The sequence below is a fragment of the Theropithecus gelada genome, chromosome 7a (assembly GCF_003255815.1).
Source record: "Theropithecus gelada isolate Dixy chromosome 7a, Tgel_1.0, whole genome shotgun sequence".
Classification (NCBI taxonomy): domain Eukaryota; kingdom Metazoa; phylum Chordata; class Mammalia; order Primates; family Cercopithecidae; genus Theropithecus; species Theropithecus gelada.
In genome coordinates this window covers 52,356,002-52,380,490 of record NC_037674.1, presented here as the reverse complement: position 1 = coordinate 52,380,490, position 24,489 = coordinate 52,356,002, and the positions used below count along the sequence as shown (strand labels likewise).

General features: G+C 40.2%; 1 protein-coding gene across 2 annotated transcripts in view; it reads left to right on the top strand.

Moving 5' to 3' along the window:
• SCAPER (S-phase cyclin A associated protein in the ER) overlaps positions 1-24,489 on the top strand; it is a 583,444-nt gene that overhangs the window by 527,513 nt on the left and 31,442 nt on the right. For both annotated transcript variants that reach the window (XM_025390645.1, XM_025390644.1), the window contains 2 exons: positions 17,810-18,047; positions 23,194-23,343. In XM_025390645.1, the coding sequence (XP_025246430.1) occupies positions 17,810-18,047; positions 23,194-23,343 (388 nt within the window). The remainder of the gene's footprint in view (positions 1-17,809; positions 18,048-23,193; positions 23,344-24,489) is intronic.

Genomic DNA, 24,489 nt, shown 5'->3' with positions numbered 1-24,489 from the left:
GTTGTCTATTCTTGGTCCTACAAGTAAAGAGAAAACGATGGTTTTCAAATCTCAGGGCAGGAGCTCAATTGCTGTAATCGGTTGAGGCTCATTGGGTCCCCCTTAAGGTGCTGACTCCTTAGCAGAACTAATAGGATCAGCATAATAATGAGTGATTATAAATTAAAACCAACATGGGCTGTTAACTTAATCAGTAATCATTTACAGTATTCCTAACTGTGCTAGGAACTATGGCAACAAAGCCAGGAAGCAGTGGACCCACAGTAAAAGAGTTTGCAATCCTTACAACTACACTGAAAAGAGGAACTTATAAAACCTGGATAATTCTGATTGGTTGGAAAAGACTTGTGAATTCAAGAATATTTGTATGCAAAAACAAGTTTGATGTTATATATATTTGTGTTTTTCATTTTCATATCCATAGATGACAATAACAAAATGTGTTCTAGCCAAAGTTCTGGAAACCTATGTCATGAAAAGATAAGAATGATTTGTGATTTAGTCCATTTATTATGTGGCTATAAATGAGTGCTTTTCAAGCGTTTAAGGGTGCTTGAAAACCATTTGTTCAAACAAAGGTAAACGTTAACTCTGCCCGCCTGCCTGTTCATTCATTGAACAAATATTTATGTAGCACTTGCTCTGTGCCAGGCCCTGTGCTAGGATTGGGAGAAAGCAGTAATGGCTCAGACATCAATTTTGTCTAAGGACTCTCTAAGCTAGTAGGGGGAAAAAGATGCCTATACAGCTATCTACAGTACAAGACAGAGAGTGATCAAGAGGATAGAAGATAACAAAAGTACTTAACATGCTGCCTGGTACATAGTAAATGCTTCATAAATGTTGGCCACTATTATCACCATCATCACTGATGGAGTTCAGAGGAGGGAGAAATGACTGTTACTTTTCTGTGGGGATTAGCTGGTTTTTAGAGCAGCTAAAATTTAACATGGCCCTCGAAAGATGGAAAAGATTAGAACATGCAGAGTTGAGAAAAAGGTGGACCAAGAAAATAGCATAACAAAGACATAAAGGAGAAAAATACAAAGAACAGAGTACCTTAACTGAACTTTGAAATATATATGATGGTATTTTAATGCTCCCAGATCCTTATGAGGCTCAAATGGGATCATAAATATAAAAAGACTTTGTGAACCACATAAAATAATTTGCTGAGATGTGGTAACGGCAATAGTGTCATTAAAACCCTTTGACTAGAGGAAATGGATAAGTTTTGAGACACATGCAACCTACCAAGATTGAACGATGAAGAAATCCAAAACCAAAACAGACCAATAGCAAGTGATGAGATTGAAGCTATAATAAAATTCTCCCAATAAAGAAAAGCCCATGACCAGAGGGCTTCACTGATGAATTCTACCAAACATTTAAAGAACAACTAATACTAATCCTACTCAAACTATTCCAAAAAATAGAGGAGGAGGGAATGCTTCCAAACTCTTTCTACAAGGCCAGTATTTATTACTCTGATGTCAAAATCACAGAAACATCAAAAAAAGAAAACTAAAGGCCAGTATCCCTGATGAATATTAATGCAGAAATCCTCAACAAAATACTAGCAAACCAAATTCAGCAAAAAAGATCTTTCATTATGATCATGTGGGATTTATCCCAGCAATACCAGGATGGTTCATTATATGCAAATTAGTCAATGTGATACATCATTATCAACAGAATGAAGGACAAAAACTATATGATCATTTCAGGACATGCTGAAAAAGCATTTGATGAAATTCAGCATCCCTTCATGATTTAAAAAAAAAAAAAAACTCTCAAAAAATTGGGTAGAGAAGAAACATACCTCAACAGAATAAAAGCCATATATAGACAGACCCACAGCTAGTAGCATACTGAATAAGGAAAAATGGAAAGCCTTTCCTCTAAGATCTGGAACACAACAAGGATGCCCACTTTCACCACTGTTACTCAACATCATACTAGAAGTCCTGGCTAGACCAATCAGACAAAGGAAAGAAAAGGCATCCGAATCAGAAAGGAAAAAGTCAAATTATCCTTTTTTACAGATGATACGATCTTATATTTGGAAAAACCTAAAGACTCCATCAAAAAACTATTAGGACCAATAAACCAATTCAGTAAAGTTGCAGGATACAAAATCAATGTACAAAAATCAGTAGCATTTCTATATGCCAACAACAATCTTGAAAAAAAATCAAAAAATGTAATCCCATTTACAATAGCCATATATAAAGTTAAATATGCAGAAATTAACCAAAGAAGTGAAAGATTTCTACAATGAAAACTATAAAACATTGATTAAAGAAGTTAAAGAAGACATAATAAATAGAAAACTATTCCATGTTCATGGATTGGAAGAAGAAATATTGTTTAAAATGTCCATACTATTCTAAGCAATCTTCAGAGTCAATGCAATCCCTATCAAAATATTGACGACATTCTTCACAGAAATAGAAAAAACAATCCTAAAATGTATATAGAATCACAGAAGATCCAGAATAGCCAAAGCTATCCTAAGCAAAAAGAACAAAACTTGGAAGAATCACATTACCTGACTTTATAATACAAAGCTATAGTAATCAAAACAGCGTGGTACTGGCATAAAAACAGACACATGGACCACTGGAACAGAATAAACCCAGAAACAAATTCATACATCTACAGTGAACTCACTTTCGACAAAGGTGCCAAGAGCATACATTGGGGAAGAGTCTCTTCAATAAATGATGCTGGGAAAACTGGACATCCATATGCAGAAGAATGAAACTAGACCCCTATCTCTTACCATGTACAAAAATTGAAATGGATTAAAGATTTTAAGACCTCAAAGCTATGAAACTACTACAAGAAAACATTGGGAAAACTCTTAAGGACATTGGACTGGGCAAAACTTTCTTGAATAGTACCCTACAAGCACAGGCAACCAAAGCAAAAATGTATAAGTGGGGTCACATCAAGTTAAGCTCCTGCACAGCAAAGGAAACAATCAATCAGGTGAAGAGACAACCCACAGAAGAGAGAAAATATTTGCAAAGTACCCATCAGACAAGGGATTAACAACCAGAATATATAAGAATTCAAACAACTCTATAGGAAAACCTCTAATAATCTGATTTTTAAATGGGCAAAAGATCTGAAGAGACATTTCTTAAAAGAAGACATACAAATGGCAAACAGGCATATGGCAAACATCACTGATCATCGGAGAAATGCAAATCAAAACTACAAAGAGATATCATCTCACCCCAGTTAAAATGTCTTTTATCCAAAAGACATTCAATAACAAATGCTGGAAAGGATGTGGAGAAAAGGGGAACCCTCACACACTGTTGGTAGGAATGTAAATTAATACAACCACTATGGAGAACAGCTTGGAGATTCCTCCAAAAACTAAAAATAGAGCTACCATACGATCCAGCCATCCCACTGCTGGGTATATACCCAAAAGAAAGGAAATCAGTATATCAAAGAGATATCCACACTCCCATGTTTGTTGCAGCACTGTTCCCAATAGACAAGATTTGAAAGCAGCCTGTGTGTCCATCAGGAGATGAATGGATATAGAAAATGTACTCATAATACACCATGAAGTCCTATTCAGCCATAAGAAAGAAAGATCCTATCATTTGCAACAACATGGATGAAATTAGAGGTCATCATGTTAAGTAAAATAAACTAAGCACAGAGAGATAAACATCAAGTGTTCTCACTTATTTGTGGGATCTAAAAATCAAAACAAACTCATCGAGATGGAGAGTAGAAGGATGGGTACCACAGGCTGGGAAGGGTAGTGGGTGGGTGGGGGAGAGCTGGGGATGGTTAATGGGTACAAAAAAATAAAAGAATTAGAATGAATAAGACTACATATTTGATATCACAACAGGGTGACTATAGTCAGTAATAATTTAATTGTACATTTTAAAATAACTAAAAGAATATAATTGGATAGTTTGTAACACAAAGGATAAATGCTTGAGGGGACAGATAACCCCATTTTCCATGATGTGACTATTACTCATTGCATGCCTGTATCAAAATATCTCATGTATCCCATAAATATGTACACCTACTGTGTACCTACAAAAATTTTAAAAACATAAAATGAATTTTTAAAGCCTTTGAGCAGGGAAGTGACCTGCTATTTGGGAGCACTAGTCAGGTGTCATGTGAAGAATGTATTAGAAGGTGGAAAGTGGAAGGGGCATTAACAGTTGTCCAGGTAAGAGACGAATGGAAAGAAGAATGTTTTGAAACACCCTCCCATAAACACTCTTTTTTATGTATGGTATCACCAATCTCTTGGGCATCAAGCTCCAAACCTCATCATCTCTGATATCTCCTCCTGATACCCCAGATCTAATCTACCGCCACATTCTGTGGATTGAAAGGAAACTTAAAGTCCCCTATCTGGTCATCCAGTCAGGCTTGAATCTTTTCAGTAAGCTTCTCGGTCTCTGTTCAACACCTCCAGTGACAGGAAACTCATTACTTACTAAGGGGAGCTTGAGTTGTTGATGCTTAAACTATCTCTCCTTATACCAAGCTAATATCTGTTTCCCTAGTGCTACCTATTAGTGTAAGGCCTACTTGCTCCTTGGCAACATGCAGACTAATATGAACCTACTCTTCTTCCTGAACTCCCCTGGTCTCACTGTACTTCATATATTCCTTTGCTTTTCTTCTTGTTCTGGTTACAATGGCTGTGCAACAAATTACCCTAAAATTTAGTGGCGTAAAACAACCATCTGTTAATCTCACAGATTCTGTGAGTCAGGAATTCTTTTAAGGTACAGCGAGGATGGGTTATCTTTGTTCCACAATGTCTGGGGCCTCAGAAGACATGAAGGCTGGTGGTTGGAATCATCTGAGTGCTTGTTCACACATCTGTAGTTGATGCTGGCTGTCAGCTGGGGGTCTTTCCATGTGGGGTCTCTGCATAGGCTTAATTGGCTTCCTTACAGCATAGTGGCTGTGTTCCAAGAACAACCATCCTGGCAGTGAGAGAGCAGCTGGAAACCATATCACCTTTTATGACTCAGCCTCAGAAATCACACAGCATCACTTGCACTGGATTCTATTCACCAAGGCAGTCGTGAAGTCCCATCTAGCTTCAAGGAAAGGAGAAATAGACTTTGCCTCTTCCTGGGGAGGATGAAGTTTCTAGAAGAGCATAGGGGACCAGAAATGTTGCTCTGGTTATACTTGAAAAATATAGCCTGCTACTTTCCAGCCTACCCTAAAGATAAATGAGTTCCCAGTCTCCTATTTTCAGCTGTCTTCTATTCTCTCTGCAGTCTCTTATTTGATACTGTCAGCCCATTCCTAAATATTTTGTTGTCATTAGCTACTGTCTTTGGACAAAAGGTTTGTTGGTATTGGGAGTTGGGCAATGAAGTGAATGTAACAGGACTAGGCAAGTAGAACTAAGAGAAGTAACATTTGTTGAGCACCTTTGATATACCCTGAGCTGAGTGTTTCATGTGGGCTATCTCCCTACAAGCATTCAAGAGTCCTGCTTACACTGTCAAAGGAGTTAAAACAGCCTCTAGACTGATAAGGAGGAGTGACTATCCATATCCTTCACATCTGGAGAATGAGAAGAATACAGAAGCAGGAACTTCCAGACTATCTCTGTACTCACAATGGCAGAATGCTAATAGAGGGACTTCTGAAAGATCCATCCCAGCTGACATAAAGCCCTACTTGATTTGAAGGGACAGAAAGATGACAACTTCATTGGTACAGTTCACCTTGAGTGTTTACTATGTGCTAGGCAGAAAGGGAACTGGCTGGATCCCAGCCCATAGGGCCAAAGTTTAGGACAGTCTCTACTGACTTACCATTCTCACAGGGGACAAGGGATGATAACCTCAACATGCAGGGTTTAGGGGAACAGAATGTGTCCAGGATACATTTGCAGTCAGATTCTCACTGGCTCTAGGAGGCTGAGAAGGCAGGATCTTAAGAGGAAAACTATGTGTAATGTTATATTGAAGAGCACAGGTTGGGAAGTCAGAAAGATGTGAGCTCAGTTTCAGCTTTCTCAGTTCTGTGACCTGTGGCAGCATGCAAAAGAGTGATCATGGCTCACTGCAGCCTCAATCCTCCAGGCTCAGTCTATCCTCCCACCTCAGGTGCCCAAGTATCTGAGACTACAGGGATGCACTGCTGCGTTCCACTAATTCTTTGATTTTTTTTTTTTTTTTTTTTTTGGTAGAGACAAGCTCTCCCTATGTTGCCCAGGCTGGTCTCAAACTCCTGGGCTCAAGTGATCTACCTGCATCAGCCTTCCAAAGTGTTGGGATTGCAGGCGTGAGCCACCATGCCTAGCCCTGGTTCTTTAGGTTTTCAAAGCTGTTGCTCACATATAAAAACGAATGTGTTACTTCTTCCCTCACAGGGTTGGACACAACAGAAGCAAATGGGGGCTAACATCTGTCACTCTTATCTCTTGTCTAAGATGCTGTTTTTTACATATTCATGTATTCATTATAACCCATTTTGTTCCAAAAACTTGAGATAGCTTATAGAAGTATATACATCTTTTTTTTTTTAATTAAAAATGAAAAGGAGATAGGCAGGAAAGGTAAATCAAGCCACAGAAAGTAAGGTTAAGGCCCAAACCCTATTCATAACAAGGCCATGATAGACATTTCCTCCTGGAATTCCTACTGGCAATTTCTACCAGGAACTTATATTTAATATGTTAGATCCTGAGCTCATTGGCTTTCACCCAAAGTTGGCTGTCCCTCCTGACTCCCTTACTCTGCTCATGATTCCAGTAATCTGAATAGATTTTAAGACCCAAAGCCTTAGTCATCTTTGACCTTTCTCTCCCAGAATCCAATCCAGTCCTATTTGATTCCATCAAAGGGATGTTTTCCTCTGAAATAGGAGATGGAACATACTATTTATGCCACTTACTTGATATTTGTCAACATTCAGTTCATTATTTCTCTTTCCTTATATACCTGGTTTGTGTCTAGAGTTAAGATTTACCTAGAGAAAGAAAAGCTAAATATCCTAGCAGCTCCCTGGCAGGCACATAGCACCTGAAACAAAACAAAGTAAGAATTTGAGAAACAGCTGTTCATTGGCAGAGCTAGCAAATACCAGTAAACAATCATTGGCCTATGTCAGAATCCCGTTTCCTGGGCCTATTCTATACTTAAGAAGAAGAACTGGCCGGGCGCGGTGGCTCACGCCTGTAATCCCAGCACTTTGGGAGGCCGAGGCGGGCGGATCACAAGGTCAGGAGATCGAGACCACGGTGAAACCTCGTCTCTACTAAAAATACAAAAAATTAGCCGGGCGCGGTTGTGGGCACCTGTAGTCCCAGCTACTCGGGAGGCTGAGGCAGGAGAATGGCGGGAACCCGGGAGGCGGAGCTTGCAGTGAGCTGAGATCCGGCCACTGCACTCCAGCCTGGGCGACAGAGCGAGACTCCGTCTCAAAAAAAAAAAAAAGAAGAAGAACTGCCCACATCTCATGTTCTTCTTTCTCTGAGTTAGGAAATAGGCATCCAAGGCCTTCATTCCTTTGGCATGCCTTGCTAAGATCAGTTCTCTCTTTCTTCCTTCCATTTATTTGGCAAATATTTACTCATACCTATTTACTGAGTATGTGCTATGTGCCAGACCTTGTCAAGATACCTTGATCGATTGGTCAAAAAGACACCACTCTTATGAAATTTACAGTCTAATGGGGGAAAAAAAGTCAACCAATATACAAATAAGATAATTTTAGCTAGTGACATGAGAAAATAAAGCCTGATAATATAGCTGAATGTCTTGGTCAAGGGTTTCTGCAGATGAAGCAGTCAGGAAAGGCCTCTCTGGGGAAATAAGCTAAGACAGAGCCAGCCATGTAAAGACCCAAGCAAAGAGTATTCTAGTTGAGATGAATGGCAAGACCCTGAGGTGGGATGTTCCAGAAACAGAGAAAGTGATGTATTGGAATATGAAGAGCCAGAAAGAAAGAGGTAGAAGATGAAGTCAATAAGTAAAGGCCAGGAGATGAGGACAGAAAGATGAGAAATCTGAATTCTTCTCTTAAGTGTGAAGGGAAGCCACTGGAGGATTTTAAACAGGAGAGTGGCTTAAAAAGTAAAAAGCGTCTGTTTATTCTGTGAAGAATGGATTAGAAAGGCAAGAAAGTAGCCAGAAAGATCATTTAGGAGGATACTGGAATCATAATGCAGCACCTGATATGACAGTTTTCTCCTCCCAGTTACTCTCCCAGCAGAAGCAATTACATTTACTTGGCAACACAACATAGCCTCTGGCAGAGTTCCTTCAACCCAACTTCCAAATTGTAAAAATAAGAGAGGCCCAAAGTATTAACTAGCCAAACCAGTGTGTCAGCACAGGGTCCTTTGCTGTTTACAGTATGGGAAAACTGAAGCTAGAGAGGTCAAAAGTGTCCCATCTGAGAGGCAGTACTGGACAGTAGCCCTAGCCTGCAGTTCCAAGATCTAGGAGCATATGTTGTCAGTCATCCAGAGCTGCCTGCCTTCTAACCTCATAGGCTCCTCTCTGCGCCTTCATCCATTCACCTTTAGTTTTCCTAAGATTGTCCTGAGCCTGTCGCCTCCTTACTCTTCCACTTTGTTGTGTCTCCATTCAGAGCTTTGCCAGGGTCCAGTTTCTTCTTCTTAGTGGCCTTGTCCTTTACCTTCCATTCCTATTGGTGCCCTCTAGTCTTGCTCTTTCTTCAGCCTCTTCCAGGTTGTTGATCCCAAACAGCAAGACTGTCCATACCATTTTCATCATCTATCACTTCTCCTCTCAGGAAGGTTCCCTTCTCAAGAGTTCCTCTTTAGCCAGGCACAGTAGCTCACAACTGCAATCCCAACACTTTGAGAGGTGAGGTGGGAGGATCACTTGAGGCTAGGAGTTTGAGACCACCCTGGGCAACATAGCAAGACCTCATCTTCCTCACCTTACAAAAAATTAAAAAACCAAGTGTAATAGCACATGCCTGTAGTCCCAGCTACTTGGGAGGCTGAGATGGGAGGATTGCTTGAGCCTACGAGTTCAAGGTTACAGTGAGCTACAATTGTGCCACCACACTGCAGCCTGGGCAACAGAGCAAGACCCTGCCTTTTAAAAAAAAAAGGGGGTTCCTCTTTGAGTTCGCCTGAAACTCATAATCAGGTAACTGGAAATTATCCCAGGTATCTGAGCCCATCCTACCTAATGTTCTCACTTTTTAGTTAATTGTCCCTATATTTTTACTGTTCTTTTTCTCCTTTTTTTTTTTTTTTTTTTTTTTTTTTTGAGACGGAGTCTCACCCTGTTCCCCAGGCCAGAGTGCAGTGACGCAATCTCGGCTCAGTGCAACCTCCACCTCCTGGGTTCAAGACATTCTCCTGCCTCAGCCTCCCTAGTAGCTGGGATTACAGGCATATGCCACCATGCCTGGTTAATTTTTGTATTTTTAGTAGAGACAGGGTTTCACCATGTTGGCCAGGCTGGTCTTGAATTCCTGACCTCATATGATCCACCCACCTCAGCCTCCCAAAGTTCTGGGATTACAGGCGTAAACCACCACGCCCGGCCTATTTTTGCTGTTCTCTAACCAAATGTCCTGACTGTCTTGGAGTGCTTACATATACATACATTCCACCTTGACTTTTCTCTTGCCCTCAGCTCTCCATTAAGTCATCCCCATTTTCTTCAGCAGAGCTCCAAATTAGATTTGCATTAAAAAAGCTATTGTCCACATCTACTGTATATATAACATAAAAGGTTAGAGAGGGAGGGTGTGCTGTATGTGTGTGCGTCTGTGTGAGAGAGAGACTGACCGTAATTTTTTTTTTTTTTTTTTTTTTTTTGAGAGATAGTCTCACTGTGTCGCCAGGCTAGAGTGCAGTGGTGTGATCTCAGCTCACTGCAACCTCCGTCTCCCGGGTTCAAGTCATTCTCCTGCCTCAGCCTCCCGACTAGCTGGGATTACAGGTGTGTGCCACCACACCCAGCTAATTTTTTTGTATTTTTAGTAGAGACAGGGTTTCACCATGTTGGCCACAATGGTGTCAATCTCCTGACTTTGTGATCCGCTTGCCTCAGCCTCCCAACGTGCTGGGATTACAGACGTGAGCCACCATGCCCGGCCGACTCACTATAATTTTCAAAGTAGATTTATATCCGTTGTAACATCCCAGAATTGAACAGAATCTTAGACATCATCTAGGCTCATGTCCAGCTGAGTCTTGAGTGCCCTCTGCTACTACAGTGGTGTGACCTTCCAGGTACCTCTTTCAGGATGAAGAAGAATGTCATACCACACCAAACAACCCACTTCACTTTTGGGTGTTCTCATTACTAGAATTTTTTTTTTTTTTTTTTTTTTTCAGAAATAGGATCTCACTGTGTTACCCAGGCTGGAGTGCAGTGAGGCCATCATAGCTCACTGTAGCCTCGAACTCCTTGGCTCCAGTGATGCTCCTGCCTTAGCCTCCCAAGCAGCTGGGACTATAGGCGTGTACCACCACACCTAGCCCTAGAAAATTTTCCATAGATTTATTTCATATATGCTTTCTAGTAACATGTCTCCCCTGGGTTCATAAATAAATACTTCTTCAGTTTGAAGATAGCCTTTGTGTCCTTCAGGTCTGAGCTAAACTTCTCAATTCCTTCAAATATTCCTTGTGTGACATTATTTCCAGATGCTTTTACCACACAGATTGCTTTACTTGGGAACTTTCATACTTCTGTGTCCTGAATTAGAGCTGCACCCAGTGCTGGACACAGCACTTCCAGAATAGTCATATAGTGCACTGGAGCAGGACTAAACCTTCTTTGTTGTGTACATTGTACTCCTGTTAGTCAAAATTGACTTACATTCTTTGTTAATCAAGCAGTGCTGTTTTCTCATTTGAACTGCTAGGCACCTAATTTGCTAAGTCTTTTTTCCCACTTATTGTTGACAAGCTGTATTCCATTCCCTATTACTTACCCTCCTCCCATCTTAAGCATGTGGAATTAGTTTTTATAATCTAAAAATAAGACTTAAGTCATTTGTATATATTTCCTCCTGTTTTTAGTCCTCACGTTTATTTGTAGGTAAACCTTGTTGTGATTACTTTCTCCTCCTTGAAGCTATCTTCACTTTGCTTCTAGGGCACCATACTGTCCTGGTTTTCTTCTTACCCTACTGGTGACTATTTTTTAGTTTCTTTTGCTGGTTTCTTTTCATCTCTCGTGGTTCTAAACTTTGGGGTATCCCAAGGATCAATCCTCAGACTCTAGACTCACTAGAATGAGTTTCTAGTTTTAAATACCATCTCTGTGTTGATGGTTTCCAAATATCTCAAGCCCAGACTCCTCCTCTGAATTTGGGCTTGTGTATTTATTCAGCCATTCAACACATATGTATTGAATAGCTACTGTATGTGAGACTGTTCTAAGCCCTGGGGATATATCTGTGAAACAAAAGAGACAAAAATCCCTATTCTTGGGAAGCTTATTTCACACAACTTCCAATCCAGTGTCTCCACTGTGATGTATAATAGGCATCTCACATTTAACCAGTTCAAAACTGAATTCCTGGTTTTCCTTCTGAGACATGCTCTCTTCACTTTCTTCCCCATTTCTATGAATGGCAACCACAGTCTTCCAGTTACTCAGGCCAAAAAGCATTGAGCCATTTTTTACTCCTCTTTCTCACACCCACATCCAGTTTATCAGGAAATCTGTTGACTTGCCCTTCTGAATATTTTCAGAATCCAACCACTTCCCACATCCATGGTTACCATCCTGATTCATACACCGTTATCTCTCACTTGGATGATTAAAGCAATCTCCTAATTGGTCTTCCTTCTTCTACCTTGGCTCTTCTAAAGAGTTTTCAACCCAGTAGATGCAGTGCTTATTGTTCAAATGAAGTCAGAGTACATAACTTCTGTGCTCAAAACCTTACAGTGGTTTCCTATATCACTCAGTAAAAGTTTTTTTTGTTTTTTTTTTTTTTCGAGACAGAGTCTCGCTCTGTGGCCCAGGCTGGAGTGCAGTGGCCGGATCTCAGCTCACTGCAAGCTCCGTCTCCTGGGTTTACGCCATTCTCCTGCCTCAGCCTCCCGAGTAGCCGGGACTACAGGCACCCGCCACCTCGCCCAGCTAGTTTTTTTGTATTTTTTAGTAGAGACGGGGTTTCACCGTGTTAGCCAGGATGGTCTCTATCTCCTGACATCATGATCCGCCCGTCTCGGCCTCCCAAAGTGCTGGGATTACAGGCTTGAGCCACCGCGCCGGGCCAAAAGTTTTATAATGGTTTCCAAGACCCTACCTGATCTTCTCTGCTTCCTCTCTGACCTCATTTCCTATTACTCTTCCCGGTACTCAACTCGCTTTAGCCACACTGGCCTTCTTGCTGTTTCTTGAACATGTCATGCACACTTCTGGCTCCAAGCCTTGGGATTTTCTGCTCTTTTACCTGAAACACCCTTCCCCAAGGTGTCCACATGGCTTTCTTCCTCACTTTCTATAGAATTTTGCTTAAATAATGCCTTAGAAATGGCTTCCCCAACCACCCTATGTAAAGTAGCTTCACACACATTCCTACTTCTTCATTTCCTAGCTATGTCCCTTGCTCCTGTATCACACCATACATTACATATTGTATATTTGTTCGTTTATATCTTCCTGCACTAAAATGTAAGCTTTATGAGAAAAAGGTCATAGATTGTATTGCTGAACTCTAGTTCCTAGAACAGGGCTTGCCGCATAGTTGGCCATCAGTGATTATTTGTTGAATGAATGAATCATGATTGACTAGGTTCTCTGGAGTAGGCATAATAAAGTTCCTACAACAGTATCTATATTTGAATCTCCAGAACCTGTGAATATTACCTTGCTTGGCTTAAGGGATCTTGCAGATATGATTAAGTTAAGGATCTTTAGATGGTGAGATTATCCTGGATAATTCAGGGGGGCCCAATGTAATCACAAGGGTCCTTATAAATAAAGACGGGAGGCAAGAAAGTCAGCGTTAGAAAGAGATTTGAAGATACTCTGTTGCTGGCTTTGAAGCTGCAATAAGGGGCCATAAGCCAAGGAATTGAGGCATATTCTAGAAGGTGGAAAAGGCAAGGCAATGGATTCTCCCCTGGAGCCTCCAAAAGGAACACAGCTCTTGTGACAACTTGATTTTAGCCTAGTGAGATCTGTTATGAATTTCTGGCCTTCAGAACTGTAAAATATTTCATTTTTTATTGTTTTGAACCACTACCTTGTGGTAATTATTCCAGCAGCAATAGGAAACTGATACACCCACCTGCCCCTGTTAGACTGTAACGCCTCTAGAACAGGGGCTTGATCTTCCTTAACCTTGCCCATCGCAGGTGCTCAGAGTTCCTGGAGCACAGGTACTTTGGTTTTTTAGACAGAATACCTGACAGAATATCATGCCTGTTTGTGCTCACCTTAAACCCTGATGAATGACGTTGTCACTGGATACGGTTTGGCTTTCTCAGAATATCCCAGAACATAATATCCAAAAACTGGGATACTGCTGAGAAATAATTTACTTCTCCTTGAACAGTAAAGTTCTCATCCATCACTGGGGGAGACAATGACTTAGTCTCACCCACTCCAACACTCTGCAGATCTTTGAGTGCAGGTCTATGGGTTTAAGGGCTAAAATGGGATGTTCTCACAAAATCCCTCAGGGATTCCAGAACAAAGCCAAAATCCAAGAAGCTAAGAGAACAATCTAGAAGATCACCTGCACTGAAGATCAGAGTGAATGTTACCAAGCTGGAAATCTGGGGACCATGGAAATGAGGGCAAACAAACAGAAGAAAAGGGATTATAGAGTCTGGAACTGTCACAGCTGCTTTTTTAGGCCAACTAAGGCCCGGTATATAAGTGGTTTATGAAGATGGAATGGACGGCACTTCATGCCCACACAAATCATGCTGTTTTTGCCCAGCTGTACTCTCCTTTAAGGTAAAGTAGGGTTTTCAGGCATTGTGCAGTATTAATGAAAAACTAATTTTACTTTTCCCTAATTGAATCTAGCTTTTGATGAACAGAAATGAATGTCTCACTAAGATCTCTAGTCCTGAAGACCTAACAAAAACACCTTAAAATCTGGTAAAATTACAAAGATCTCAGAATGTACTATGCAAAATTTCATATCTTATTTTTCACATCTTCTATGTATTTGTTAAAGAAAACTTGGTGACCCATGCCTGATATGAATAAGGCCTTTTACTTTTTTCTTATAAACATTTAGGCTTAAAGTGATTATAACTGACAGTTAAGACCAACAGAAGCCAGTGGCCTGCTCATGGATAAATTATCTGTACTTCAAGCTAAATCAAAAGTAAACATTCTCTACGGTCCCTTCAGGTCTACATTAGTCCTGTGGAAGCCAAATGGGACAGTCAAACCCTCCCCTTGCCCCCATATATCCTGTGGACTCTTCAACATGAATGGTCTTTTCCATGAAGCACTATTTTATGCATTTTGAACCATTTCCACATCTAAGTTCTTAAATGCTTATTTAACAGATTTTCCTCAATTACCATTTTTATTTCATTAGGATAATATCTGCAAAAGACTGGGCTGTATTGCTTTATAATCTATCAGATTAGTGTTTTCCTAAATAATGGTGCAGGAGAGAATATGTTCTGATAACCTTCACTTTTTTTTTTTTCTTAAGATTTTTTGTATGTATTCTTTGGAAGAGGAAATAGCAGTGAATTCTTGTCACTTAATAAATGCTCAGAAAGACTAAGTATTATAAAATGTTTTAAATGACAAAGCTATATTCCTGAATATCTGTATTAGAATATACTGATAATCCGTTTAAAAGCAACACAAGAGTAAATGGGAAGTCACCATTCTGAATCACAGAGCAGTAAAACTGTTGTCACCAGCAATGATGTCACTCATTCTCAAGGTTCTGAAAGCCTATTAGAAATCAGCTTTAGGGAGAAATATCTTCTGACTTGTCACTGGTTCTAAAAGGCAATCAGTGTTAAACAAACACAGGCCCCTTTTTGGAACCTATATAATAAACTCAGACACATTAATCTCTACTCACGTCTCTAGTCAGGGTCTGACCCCTAACTCTTTTGGCTTTAATGGAAGGAAGGAAGGGTCAGCTGACATTAGCTAACAGAAGTTTGTGTAACAGTTCAGATATACATATAAGCAAATAAATATAATTTCTTAAACTTTTTATTGAGTTGTGTGAGACAAAAATATCTCCCCTCGACAATACAAGATTGTGTTATAGTCTCTGTATATCTTAACAGTATTTACTTAATTACAAAATTTGACTTAAAAGAAGGCATCGAGAGGAAAGAGGAGGTCAGCCTCTGTTTGACCTGGATGTTTTGGTCCATGGATAAAGCACTGACCCTAAACAGTCAAAAGCCCTGGGTGATATTCCTGCTTTTGCCACTAAAAATTTGTATGACCTAAAACACTTCACCTTATTTCTCTAGCTCTCACTTGCCTCATGTGTACAATGAGAGGATGAATAACTTCTCTACCAACTATGAAAACCCAGTAAGAATGAGATAAGGTGACACATATGAATGTACTTGGCAGATCCTGCCGTATAAATGAGATGACAGTATTTCATAAGAGAGCTTCTTTCTTGAGTAGAGAACAATGTATACGAAGATGTCATGCCACTTGGCTGTATTCTTAGAAATATTAGAAATAGTGCACATTCAAGAAATAAATGTGTACCGTGGTTACAAATATAACTGCTTTGATGCAACTAGTAAAATGAATAAAATGATCCCTTTGGAAAAACTAAGTTATGAATTGAGAAAACTAAACAAGATACTAGAAATTTACCAGTCAGCACCTCTCAATTCTTGTTTAATTAGTGACACCTCTTGAGTGCTTCTGGGAAAGATGATGAAGTAAGCATAGTTCTTCAAGGACTACCTCCCATCCAGCTGAAAGGAATGACAAATGACAACCTATATATATGTGTATATATGTATATGTGTGTGTATATATACATGTATATATACACACACATACACACACACACCCCTGTACATACACTAACCCAGATTTTTAACACTAACTCATAGTGTTAAAAAGTAGGGAAAGGTAGTATGCCATGCCAGAAACATAAAAGTACTCCTGCTCAGTGTTGTGTAGATCGTGCCACATTAAAGGAAGACATTGAGTAGAAACTTGTAACTTGCCTTCCTGAGAAAAATCAGTGTCATGAAGAAAGAGCACTAAGAGACCTGCGGTTTTGTGCAGTGGTTACAAGTGGCTATAGCAACTCCAGACCTTACATCTCAGATTCAAACCCAGTAGAGGAAAAAGTGATGATTTCTTCCCAAGCGTCTCAGCAAAAGTATCTCCCTCTATCCCATTAGCTCTGATTGTGGCATGTGCCATCCTTGAGTAATGCTCAACAGCCAGAGAAATGTGTGGCTTAACCGTAGGCCTGGATACCCTTGAGCCAGAGTAAATAGGGAGGGAAATTTATGTGAAGCATATTGGCTATGAGTTAAGGAGAGGTGATTCCTTAGAAATCTTTGTACAGTTTTTGTTTAAAAGGGTGAATGCTTGGCAGCCATGTTTACTATAACTGCCTGCTCTTAGTCACTAGATGCTTCACATATACCTTAGTTCAGAATTGCTTGACTAGCTCAGTTGGTAGAGCGTGGGACTCTTAATCCCAGAGTCAGTGGGTTCAACCCTCACATTGAGTGGTTCTACTTTTTTTTTTAACACCTGTGAAAAGAAGGGAAATTTTTAAAAAATAAATAAAAGTAAAAGCAAAATAAAAAATACCTTAGTTCGGCCAGGCGCAGTGGCTCACCCCTGTAATCCCAGCACTTTGGGAGGCCTAGGTGGGAGAATCACGGGGTCAGGAGATCGAGACCATCCTGGCTAACACGGTGAAACCCCGTCTTTACTAAAAATGCAAAAATTAGCTGGGCGTGGTGGTGGGCGCCTGTAGTCCCAGCTGCTCGGGAGGCTGAGACAGGAGGACAGCGTGAACCTGGGAGGCAGAGCTTGTAGTGAGCCGAGATCACGCCACTGCACTCTAGCCTGGGCAACAGAGCGAGACTCCATCTCAACAACAAAAAATAATAATAAAAAAATACCTTAGTTCAAGGATGAGATAGATTTAGCATACCCCTGCTGCTTTACTATTGATTTTAGGAATTCATTTGCCACTGCCATTGTCTCTTCTTGCTCTTCTGTAACATTACCTGCCATGGTAGCTAAGCTGACTTCATCTGATTTGTGTAGACCTAATCCAGTACTTGCTTGTTCTTGGAGCTGTGGCTTCTACAACCTGTCCCACCTGTACTCCTCAATGTTGGAAAAGGGGCTTCAGAAGCAGCTGAAGAATCTCCCTATCACAGTATACCAACACATTACTGGGTTTTTGAGGCCTCATGCTTTCCTAATAGCTGCCTCCCCTAAGAAGAGTGTCTTTATCCAGAAAGGAAGCTAGGAGTGTGTTTTTGGCCTCTGAGTCCCAAAAGCTTTCACAGACTGTCCACTTTGCCCAGACCCAGGATACTAAACAACGTGAGGCTACAAAGTATGGGAAGGGTGGTTGGCAGCCTCAGCTCTGGCTGCAGAGTGCTCAGTTGACACTGCTGCAGCAGGCTGGTCTTCCAGAAGAAAAAGAAAGCCACAGTGCGGTTGGTGGGGAGGGATTTATTCCTTGAAGTTCTTTGTTACCATATTACACAACTCAGATGGTTTGTTTTTAATGGTCTGATTGTCTTGTTTCATTTAACCTATACAAATTGCTAACATCCTTTAAGTAGTTTTTCTCAAAGAATTGAATGTTTCTTTGTCAGGTCATACAGCATATTTGACAATAATCGCCAGGATCCCACAGGGCTGACAGCTGCTCTTCAGGCAACCGACCTGGCTGGAGTTCTTCATATGCTCTACTGTGTCCTCTTCCATGGCACCATCTTGGACCCTAGCACTGCCAGTCCCAAGGAGAATTACACCCAAAATACCACCCAAGTAGCCATTCAGAGTTTACGTTTCTTCAACAGCTTTGCAGCTCTTCATCTGCCTGCTTTTCAGGTACCAAGTATTGGTTTATATCAATGTTAACCAATCGAGAGTTAATATTTTCGTGTAGATAGGATGTCAGGTTCTTCTCCTGAATTGGGGTATAAGGAATAAACTACAATAAATGGAATTATAATATATATTATAATTTATTAAGCTACTATTTTCTGGGAACTGTATTAGATGCTCTATAACATCTAGCATTCTCATTTATTCTCATAGCTACCATGCAAAGTATTGTTATACCCATTTTACAGATAGAGAAGCTGACAGTTAAGTAATTTGCCCACGGTTACATGTTTATGAACCAGGACAGGTAACCGTGACTCTCCCACTCCAAAGCCTATGTTCATCCTTTGCCATGCTGCTATTTATAAACCTTTTGTCTGGAATTCTTTAGATCAGGACATTATCATCTCATCAACTTTTAAATATTAAGGAAAGTAATGGTTTCTTATGTAAATAGAACCAAAATTAGATACATTATTTGACTGATATGACTTTCTATGGATAGTTTAGCTGATTTTGTGTCCAATGTAAAGTATATAACTAGCTTTTTAGATAAATTCTTTGATTGATATGACTTTCTATGGATGGTTTAGCTGATTTTGTGTTCAGGGTAAAGTGTGTAACTAGCTTTACAGGGATTTGCATCTTTAGCTATTAAGTTTTTATAGCTAAAGAAAGAAGAATTGCTTTATGCTATAACACCAGACTGTCAGCCTGGAAACAGATTTTTTTTTTTTCATGTAGGAAATTTAATTTTCAAAAACACTGAACCTTTGGAACAGAGCAAGCCCCAAGGAATAGACTTTCTCTTTCAGTTTATTAACTGTCAAGTGATTTCATTAAAAAAGGAACAAACTTGGCAGATGATGAACCCATAATTTAGATGAATTGCTTTGCTCAGAGGGAAAAAGGTTATAGAGATACAAATGTATGAAAATAGTGGACTTTGCCATTCTGAGATGGAAGGAATACTTCTATATTGTAGCTGATGACAAATGTACAGTTCTTTAATTGATGTCTTCCTGTCATTTTGTTCAAAAAAGGAAATTTGTGACTAAGTTGTATCATTGGATTTAGTATCTTTCAACTTTGTAGAATTAGTTTATCTGTCATGAGAACAGAAATCCCTTCCTTTGGGTTAATGCTTTTCTGTCTCCAGAGCAGTTGAACTAGCCTTAGGTGGTAACTGACTGCACAATACGTAGAGTTCTGGGAGGTTACAGTCACATATAAATGAGAGATATCTGCTTCAAAAAAGTGTCAGTGGTTCTCGCCTCAGGGTTGAACATAACATCTGTGTTTTTTGAAGACCTAAGCCCACTGTATTCTGTCTGGAAACAGTTTGGAAATCAGGGAACCTTAACTTTACATGCTCAGGATATGGAGTCTACCAGTCTGCCCATCAGCTGTGTCGAAAGGGAGTGATTTCTTTTGTTAATAGATTATGGAATAGCAAATATCTAAAAACTGTCTCTTAGCTTCCTGTTTCACGGGTCTTCTTAACCAACATTTATACTGCTACAGGGGACTCCACATCATAAACAAGCATCTGGGATAAGTCAGCTGTTCAGTCAGTCACTCTGTCAGGGAGCCCCAGGTCCCTGCTCCCTGCCCCTCTCCTCCTGTGAACTTGTGGCCCGTGCAGGCTCACTCACAAAGGAGCACCATTGAACTTCAACCAGACCTGCTCCCTAGTGGCCTTTAAGCCTAAAGGGCTTAATAATGGGCAATAATGTCAAGTGATTTCATTAAAAAAGGAAAAGAAAAATCAAAAGCCTATTTCTGGAATCTTTGGTGCCCAACTAAAATAAAAAAACATTTCTCCTTTCCAGATCCTTGCTATATCCAACTTGAAACTTATCCCCACTTGAGCCACTTTTGCCGAAAACAGCAGGAATAAAATGAGAGTGGCTCAAGAGGGTTCAACTGTTCTCCAAATCAGTGTCTCTAGGGATAAAAAGAAATGAAATAACAAAATAAATAAAAAATAAATAAAAAACAATTATTCTAAAAATCAAATGCCCTGGCTGTCATTTGGAATGCCCTTTCTTGACTGGTTCTCACAATTCTCCAGTACCTTTTCTTCCTTCTTTTCATGCAACTCTATATTTCCTTCTCAGTTCTTTCCTTCCTGTTTTTTCTTCTTTTTTGTCTCTCTACTGTCTCTCCTCTCTTCTTTTATTTTATCAGTCTCGCCATTACTCTTTCTCATTCTCTTCCTAGCTATAGTTTCCAGGTAGCCTTTACCCTTCATGTTTCTTTCTGACTCCTCATCAGCATGTGAGGGGACCTAAATGCCCAGAATTTCTAGCATTGGGGCCTGTAATATATACCAATGACTATGTGTTTTTTCTTAATTACTTTTATGCATTTAAAAACAAACAGATGAACTTAGTAGGGGAAACATTTATTTCTGATCACAGATTTTAGGAGTTCAGAATTCAGATGGGGCTTATCACAGTGGAAATTACTTGTCTCTGCTCCATGATGTCATGGCTATAGCTAAGAGCTAAAATCATCTGGAGGCTCTTTACTCTTATGTTTGATGCCTGGGATGACTCAAAGACAAGATTCACCTAGAACTGGTGGCCAGAGCATCTACCTACTGCTTCTCCATGTGACTTGGACTTTTTAAAACACTATGCTGTCTCGATTCTGAGTGGGAGTGTCCTAAGAGGAAGCTTCCAGAAAGCAAGTGTTCCAAGAGAAACCAACAAAAGCTACAGGACTTTTTATGACTTAGCCTCAGAAGTCATACACTTATTTATCAACCATACTTTATTGGTTGAATCAGTCATAAGCCTTCCATATTCAAGGGAAGGGAAACATAGGCTTCACCAGCTATGTAAAGCAACACATCTGTCTACATAGACACCATTGATGTAGATGGACGTGATCAAGACTGTAAGCTTAAGTAAATTAAATACATAGTATTTGTACTGTATAGCAGTGGATGAGTTTTCCAGAAAAGTACTATTTTTGTGATAGTTATGGTCAGAGAAACTCATGTTCTGATTCATCAAAACAACTTACATGTCAAAAGTGAGGTTTTAGGAACTATGTATGTAAAGGACAGGAAAAGAGATTTTAAGTGGAAAGAAGGAAGGTGTACATCTCAGCATGATCTGACCTCAGAAAAATCTGAGAGATAATTTATGAATTGCCTGGGAGGCTCACAGGAACTGAAGAAAAAAACTGAAGTGAGATAAATTGTCTGACCTGCTGAAGAGTTAGACGAGATGATATAAGACATGTTGATGATTTGGGTTTGAATGCATCACAAGAATACAGAGCTGTTACAGGGAGACATCCTCATTAGACCCCTGGATCTGGAGTCAGACTGACCTGACTTTGAGCCATCACATTACCTCTTCAAATTGTATGACATTAGACAAGTTATTTGAACACTTAAGACTCCATTTCCTCATCTGTAAAATAGAGATTAAGAACACCTACCTCACAAGACTATTTGAGGATTAAATATGATTGCATAAAAGTGCTATGCTCACTAGCAGATAGTAGGCCCTCAGAAAATGTGAACTGACTCAGTTTCTGAGAAGAAGAATTTACCTAAACTGTCTTGCAGATGCTGAGTCAGAAGGTTGGAAACTGAATGCAGCATTCCCAGTGCTCCTTCACCCTCTTCAAAGCCACAAACCTGTGTGCTTATTTTGTGTGAGAACCCATCATGTAATAGTACAAAAGGTTACCCATTAGAGTATTTTCCTAGCTGGTTCCATTTCATTGTATACTAATAAGGCTGTCAAAATATTTTTCTCTCTTCAGCAAAGAGTCTGATTTCACTCTGAATTCATATTGGCATGGGTGGCCTTGAGACTGGGGATATTGTATATTGCATTCAGTTTGACAGTTTTTACAATTGAAGGTGGTCTCAGGAAACAAATCAATGTACTGACTTGGCAATTAATTCTGGCTAAAAAGGAAATATAGTTTCCTTGAAAAATTGGTTTAATTTTTACATTCAAACTTATATGCCCCTTGACCTGCTCTTATCAGTGAAGGTTAAACAGAGGGCACTGGGTCACAGCATGCTGGACGTGACTAATTAAATAAAGGCTGAGCTGAGAAAGTGTCACTACTTGATTTAAAGGAGCAAAGCCCTTCTGAAGTCTCTTTGGGGCTTGAAGAACATTTTTTTTTTTGTTTTGGGGCTGTGAAACAGACAAAAGGCACTCTTAAAATTTAGCAGTAATTTTGTTTCAAGAATGCTCACTAAAATGGCTCTGTTTCACCCAGTTAGGTAAAGTGAATTCATTGAAACGTCCAAGCTGCAACGCATCCAACCTGGTTCAAGCCCACTCAGACCTCAAATCAAAAGATGAGTTTAAAACGCTGCCTTTTCCCACAGGCCAGCAGTGGTGCTTCATTCCAGTGTGGGCTGCGAGTGTATTCTGTGGGCTTCGCCTCTCCCCTTTGCCCTCCTGTCGCTCTGTCTGTTTGACATGTTTATTAAATAGAGCTGCACAGACTCAGGCTCTCTTCTTGAGTCGCCCACCGCTGACAGCCCTTTGCCTGTCTGGAGAAAGGATCCCAGAAGTCCCATAGCTGAGGGGTTTCATGGTTTTAAGGAGAATTTTTTGTATTTTTTTTTTTACATTCTTTTGGGAGCCTTTGGTTTATAGAGCTACTTATTTGAATAATAACTAGTTGTTATTTATAATTTTTGTTTAAACATAAATAATTAAAAATATATGTTTAACTCTGTGTACAAGAAAATATTTTCTCCTTCAGAAAAAAAATTGTTGGAATTTAGCTAAGTGGTAGATTTACAGGTGAATTTTAGGTTTTTTATGCTTTTCCAGATTTTCTACAGTAAGAATATTTGTATATGAGAAAAATTAAGTTATTAAAAATAGAATAAATAACTGTGCTTTAGGTAGATAATGTCTTGATCCACGTGGTATAGGCATTTGGTCTGCTACTGTCCCTTTTCAGGTAAACATTGTATTTATTATTGTCATTTATTACAAAAAGAACCCCTAAACTGAAGTGTTAAGTATAGTACTGTAGAAATGTCATGTTTTTCCAGCACCGTGGCAGAAAATGCACAGGGCCAGTCTTGCTTTGTGATTTGCAGCCCTGGCTCTCCCTGGGCTGAGGGCTTCTAACTGCTCCTTGTCTTTGTCAGTCTATTGTAGGGGCAGAGGGCTTGTCCCTTGCATTCCGGCACATGGCCAGCTCCCTGCTGGGCCACTGCAGCCAAGTCTCCTGTGAAAGCCTCCTTCATGAGGTCATCGTCTGTGTGGGCTACTTCACTGTTAACCACCCAGATAACCAGGTAAGAGGCCCTGGAAAGTTCCTTAGAACATTCCCCCAGTGCTGAGAGTGTGACGTATTAGAATGAGAAAAGGCAGGCTAATGGGCTGGAACCCAAATGTCCTCTGTAAAGCCCTTTAACCAGACGCCAGGAATATGCCTCTAACTCCTTCTCGTCAAATAGATTTTTTTTTCTTTTGGAGACAGAGGCTCGCTCTGTCACCCAGGCTGGAATGCAGTGGTGCAATCTCAGCTCACTGCAACCTCCACCTCCCAGGTTCAAGCAATTCTAATGCCTCAGCCTCCCAAGTAGCTGGGATTACAGGCACCCACCACCACACCTGGCTAATTTTTTGTATTTTTAGTAAAGATGGGGTTTCACCATGTTGGTCAGGCAGGTCTTGAACTCCTGACCTCAGGTGATCCGCCTGCCTTGGCCTCCCAAAGTGCTGAGATTACAGGCATGAGCCACTACACCTGGCCGTCTTCAAATAGATTCGATAAGAACTAGATTAGCATTAGGGCCTCCTCTTAGAGCTATAAAATAAAATATTTGTAATAAAATATTCTTAAGCCGCAGAGAAGCATGTACTCTCTTACCATGTAGATTCTTTACTATGTACTTCCTTACCACGTGGAGTCTGCTGCTCTAGCTATGAGGGTTTTTGTTTTGATAAGGTAGCTTACATCTTCCAAGTTGGGTCACTTTTCATATAGTATTAGAGTCTGGTGTTCTATGAAACTGTTCTTGACTCCTGGCTTCTGCCTAGGTGCTTAGAATCTTCCTTTGGTGTTGGTGGGAGGCTGAGAAGGTAGGACTTTCCCGTGGGTCACTCATAGTAGTTTTGCTTTAAACTACTTTAATTATTTGGTTTCTGAGCAATATTTCATAGATTTTTTTTTTTTTTTAAGATTTCATTTGTAAATAGGTTTCTGCTTTTTTTTTTTTTTTTTTTTTTTTTTGTTTGAGACGAAGTCTGGCTCTGTCGCCCAAGCTGGAGTGCAGTGGCGCCATCCTGGCTCACTGCAAGCTCCGCCTCCTGGGTTCACGCCATTCTCCTGCCCCAGCCTCCTGAGTAGCTGGGACTACAGGCGCCCGCCACCGCGCCCGGCTCATTTTTTTTTTTGTATTTTTAGTAGAGACGGGGTTTCACTGTGGTCTCGATCT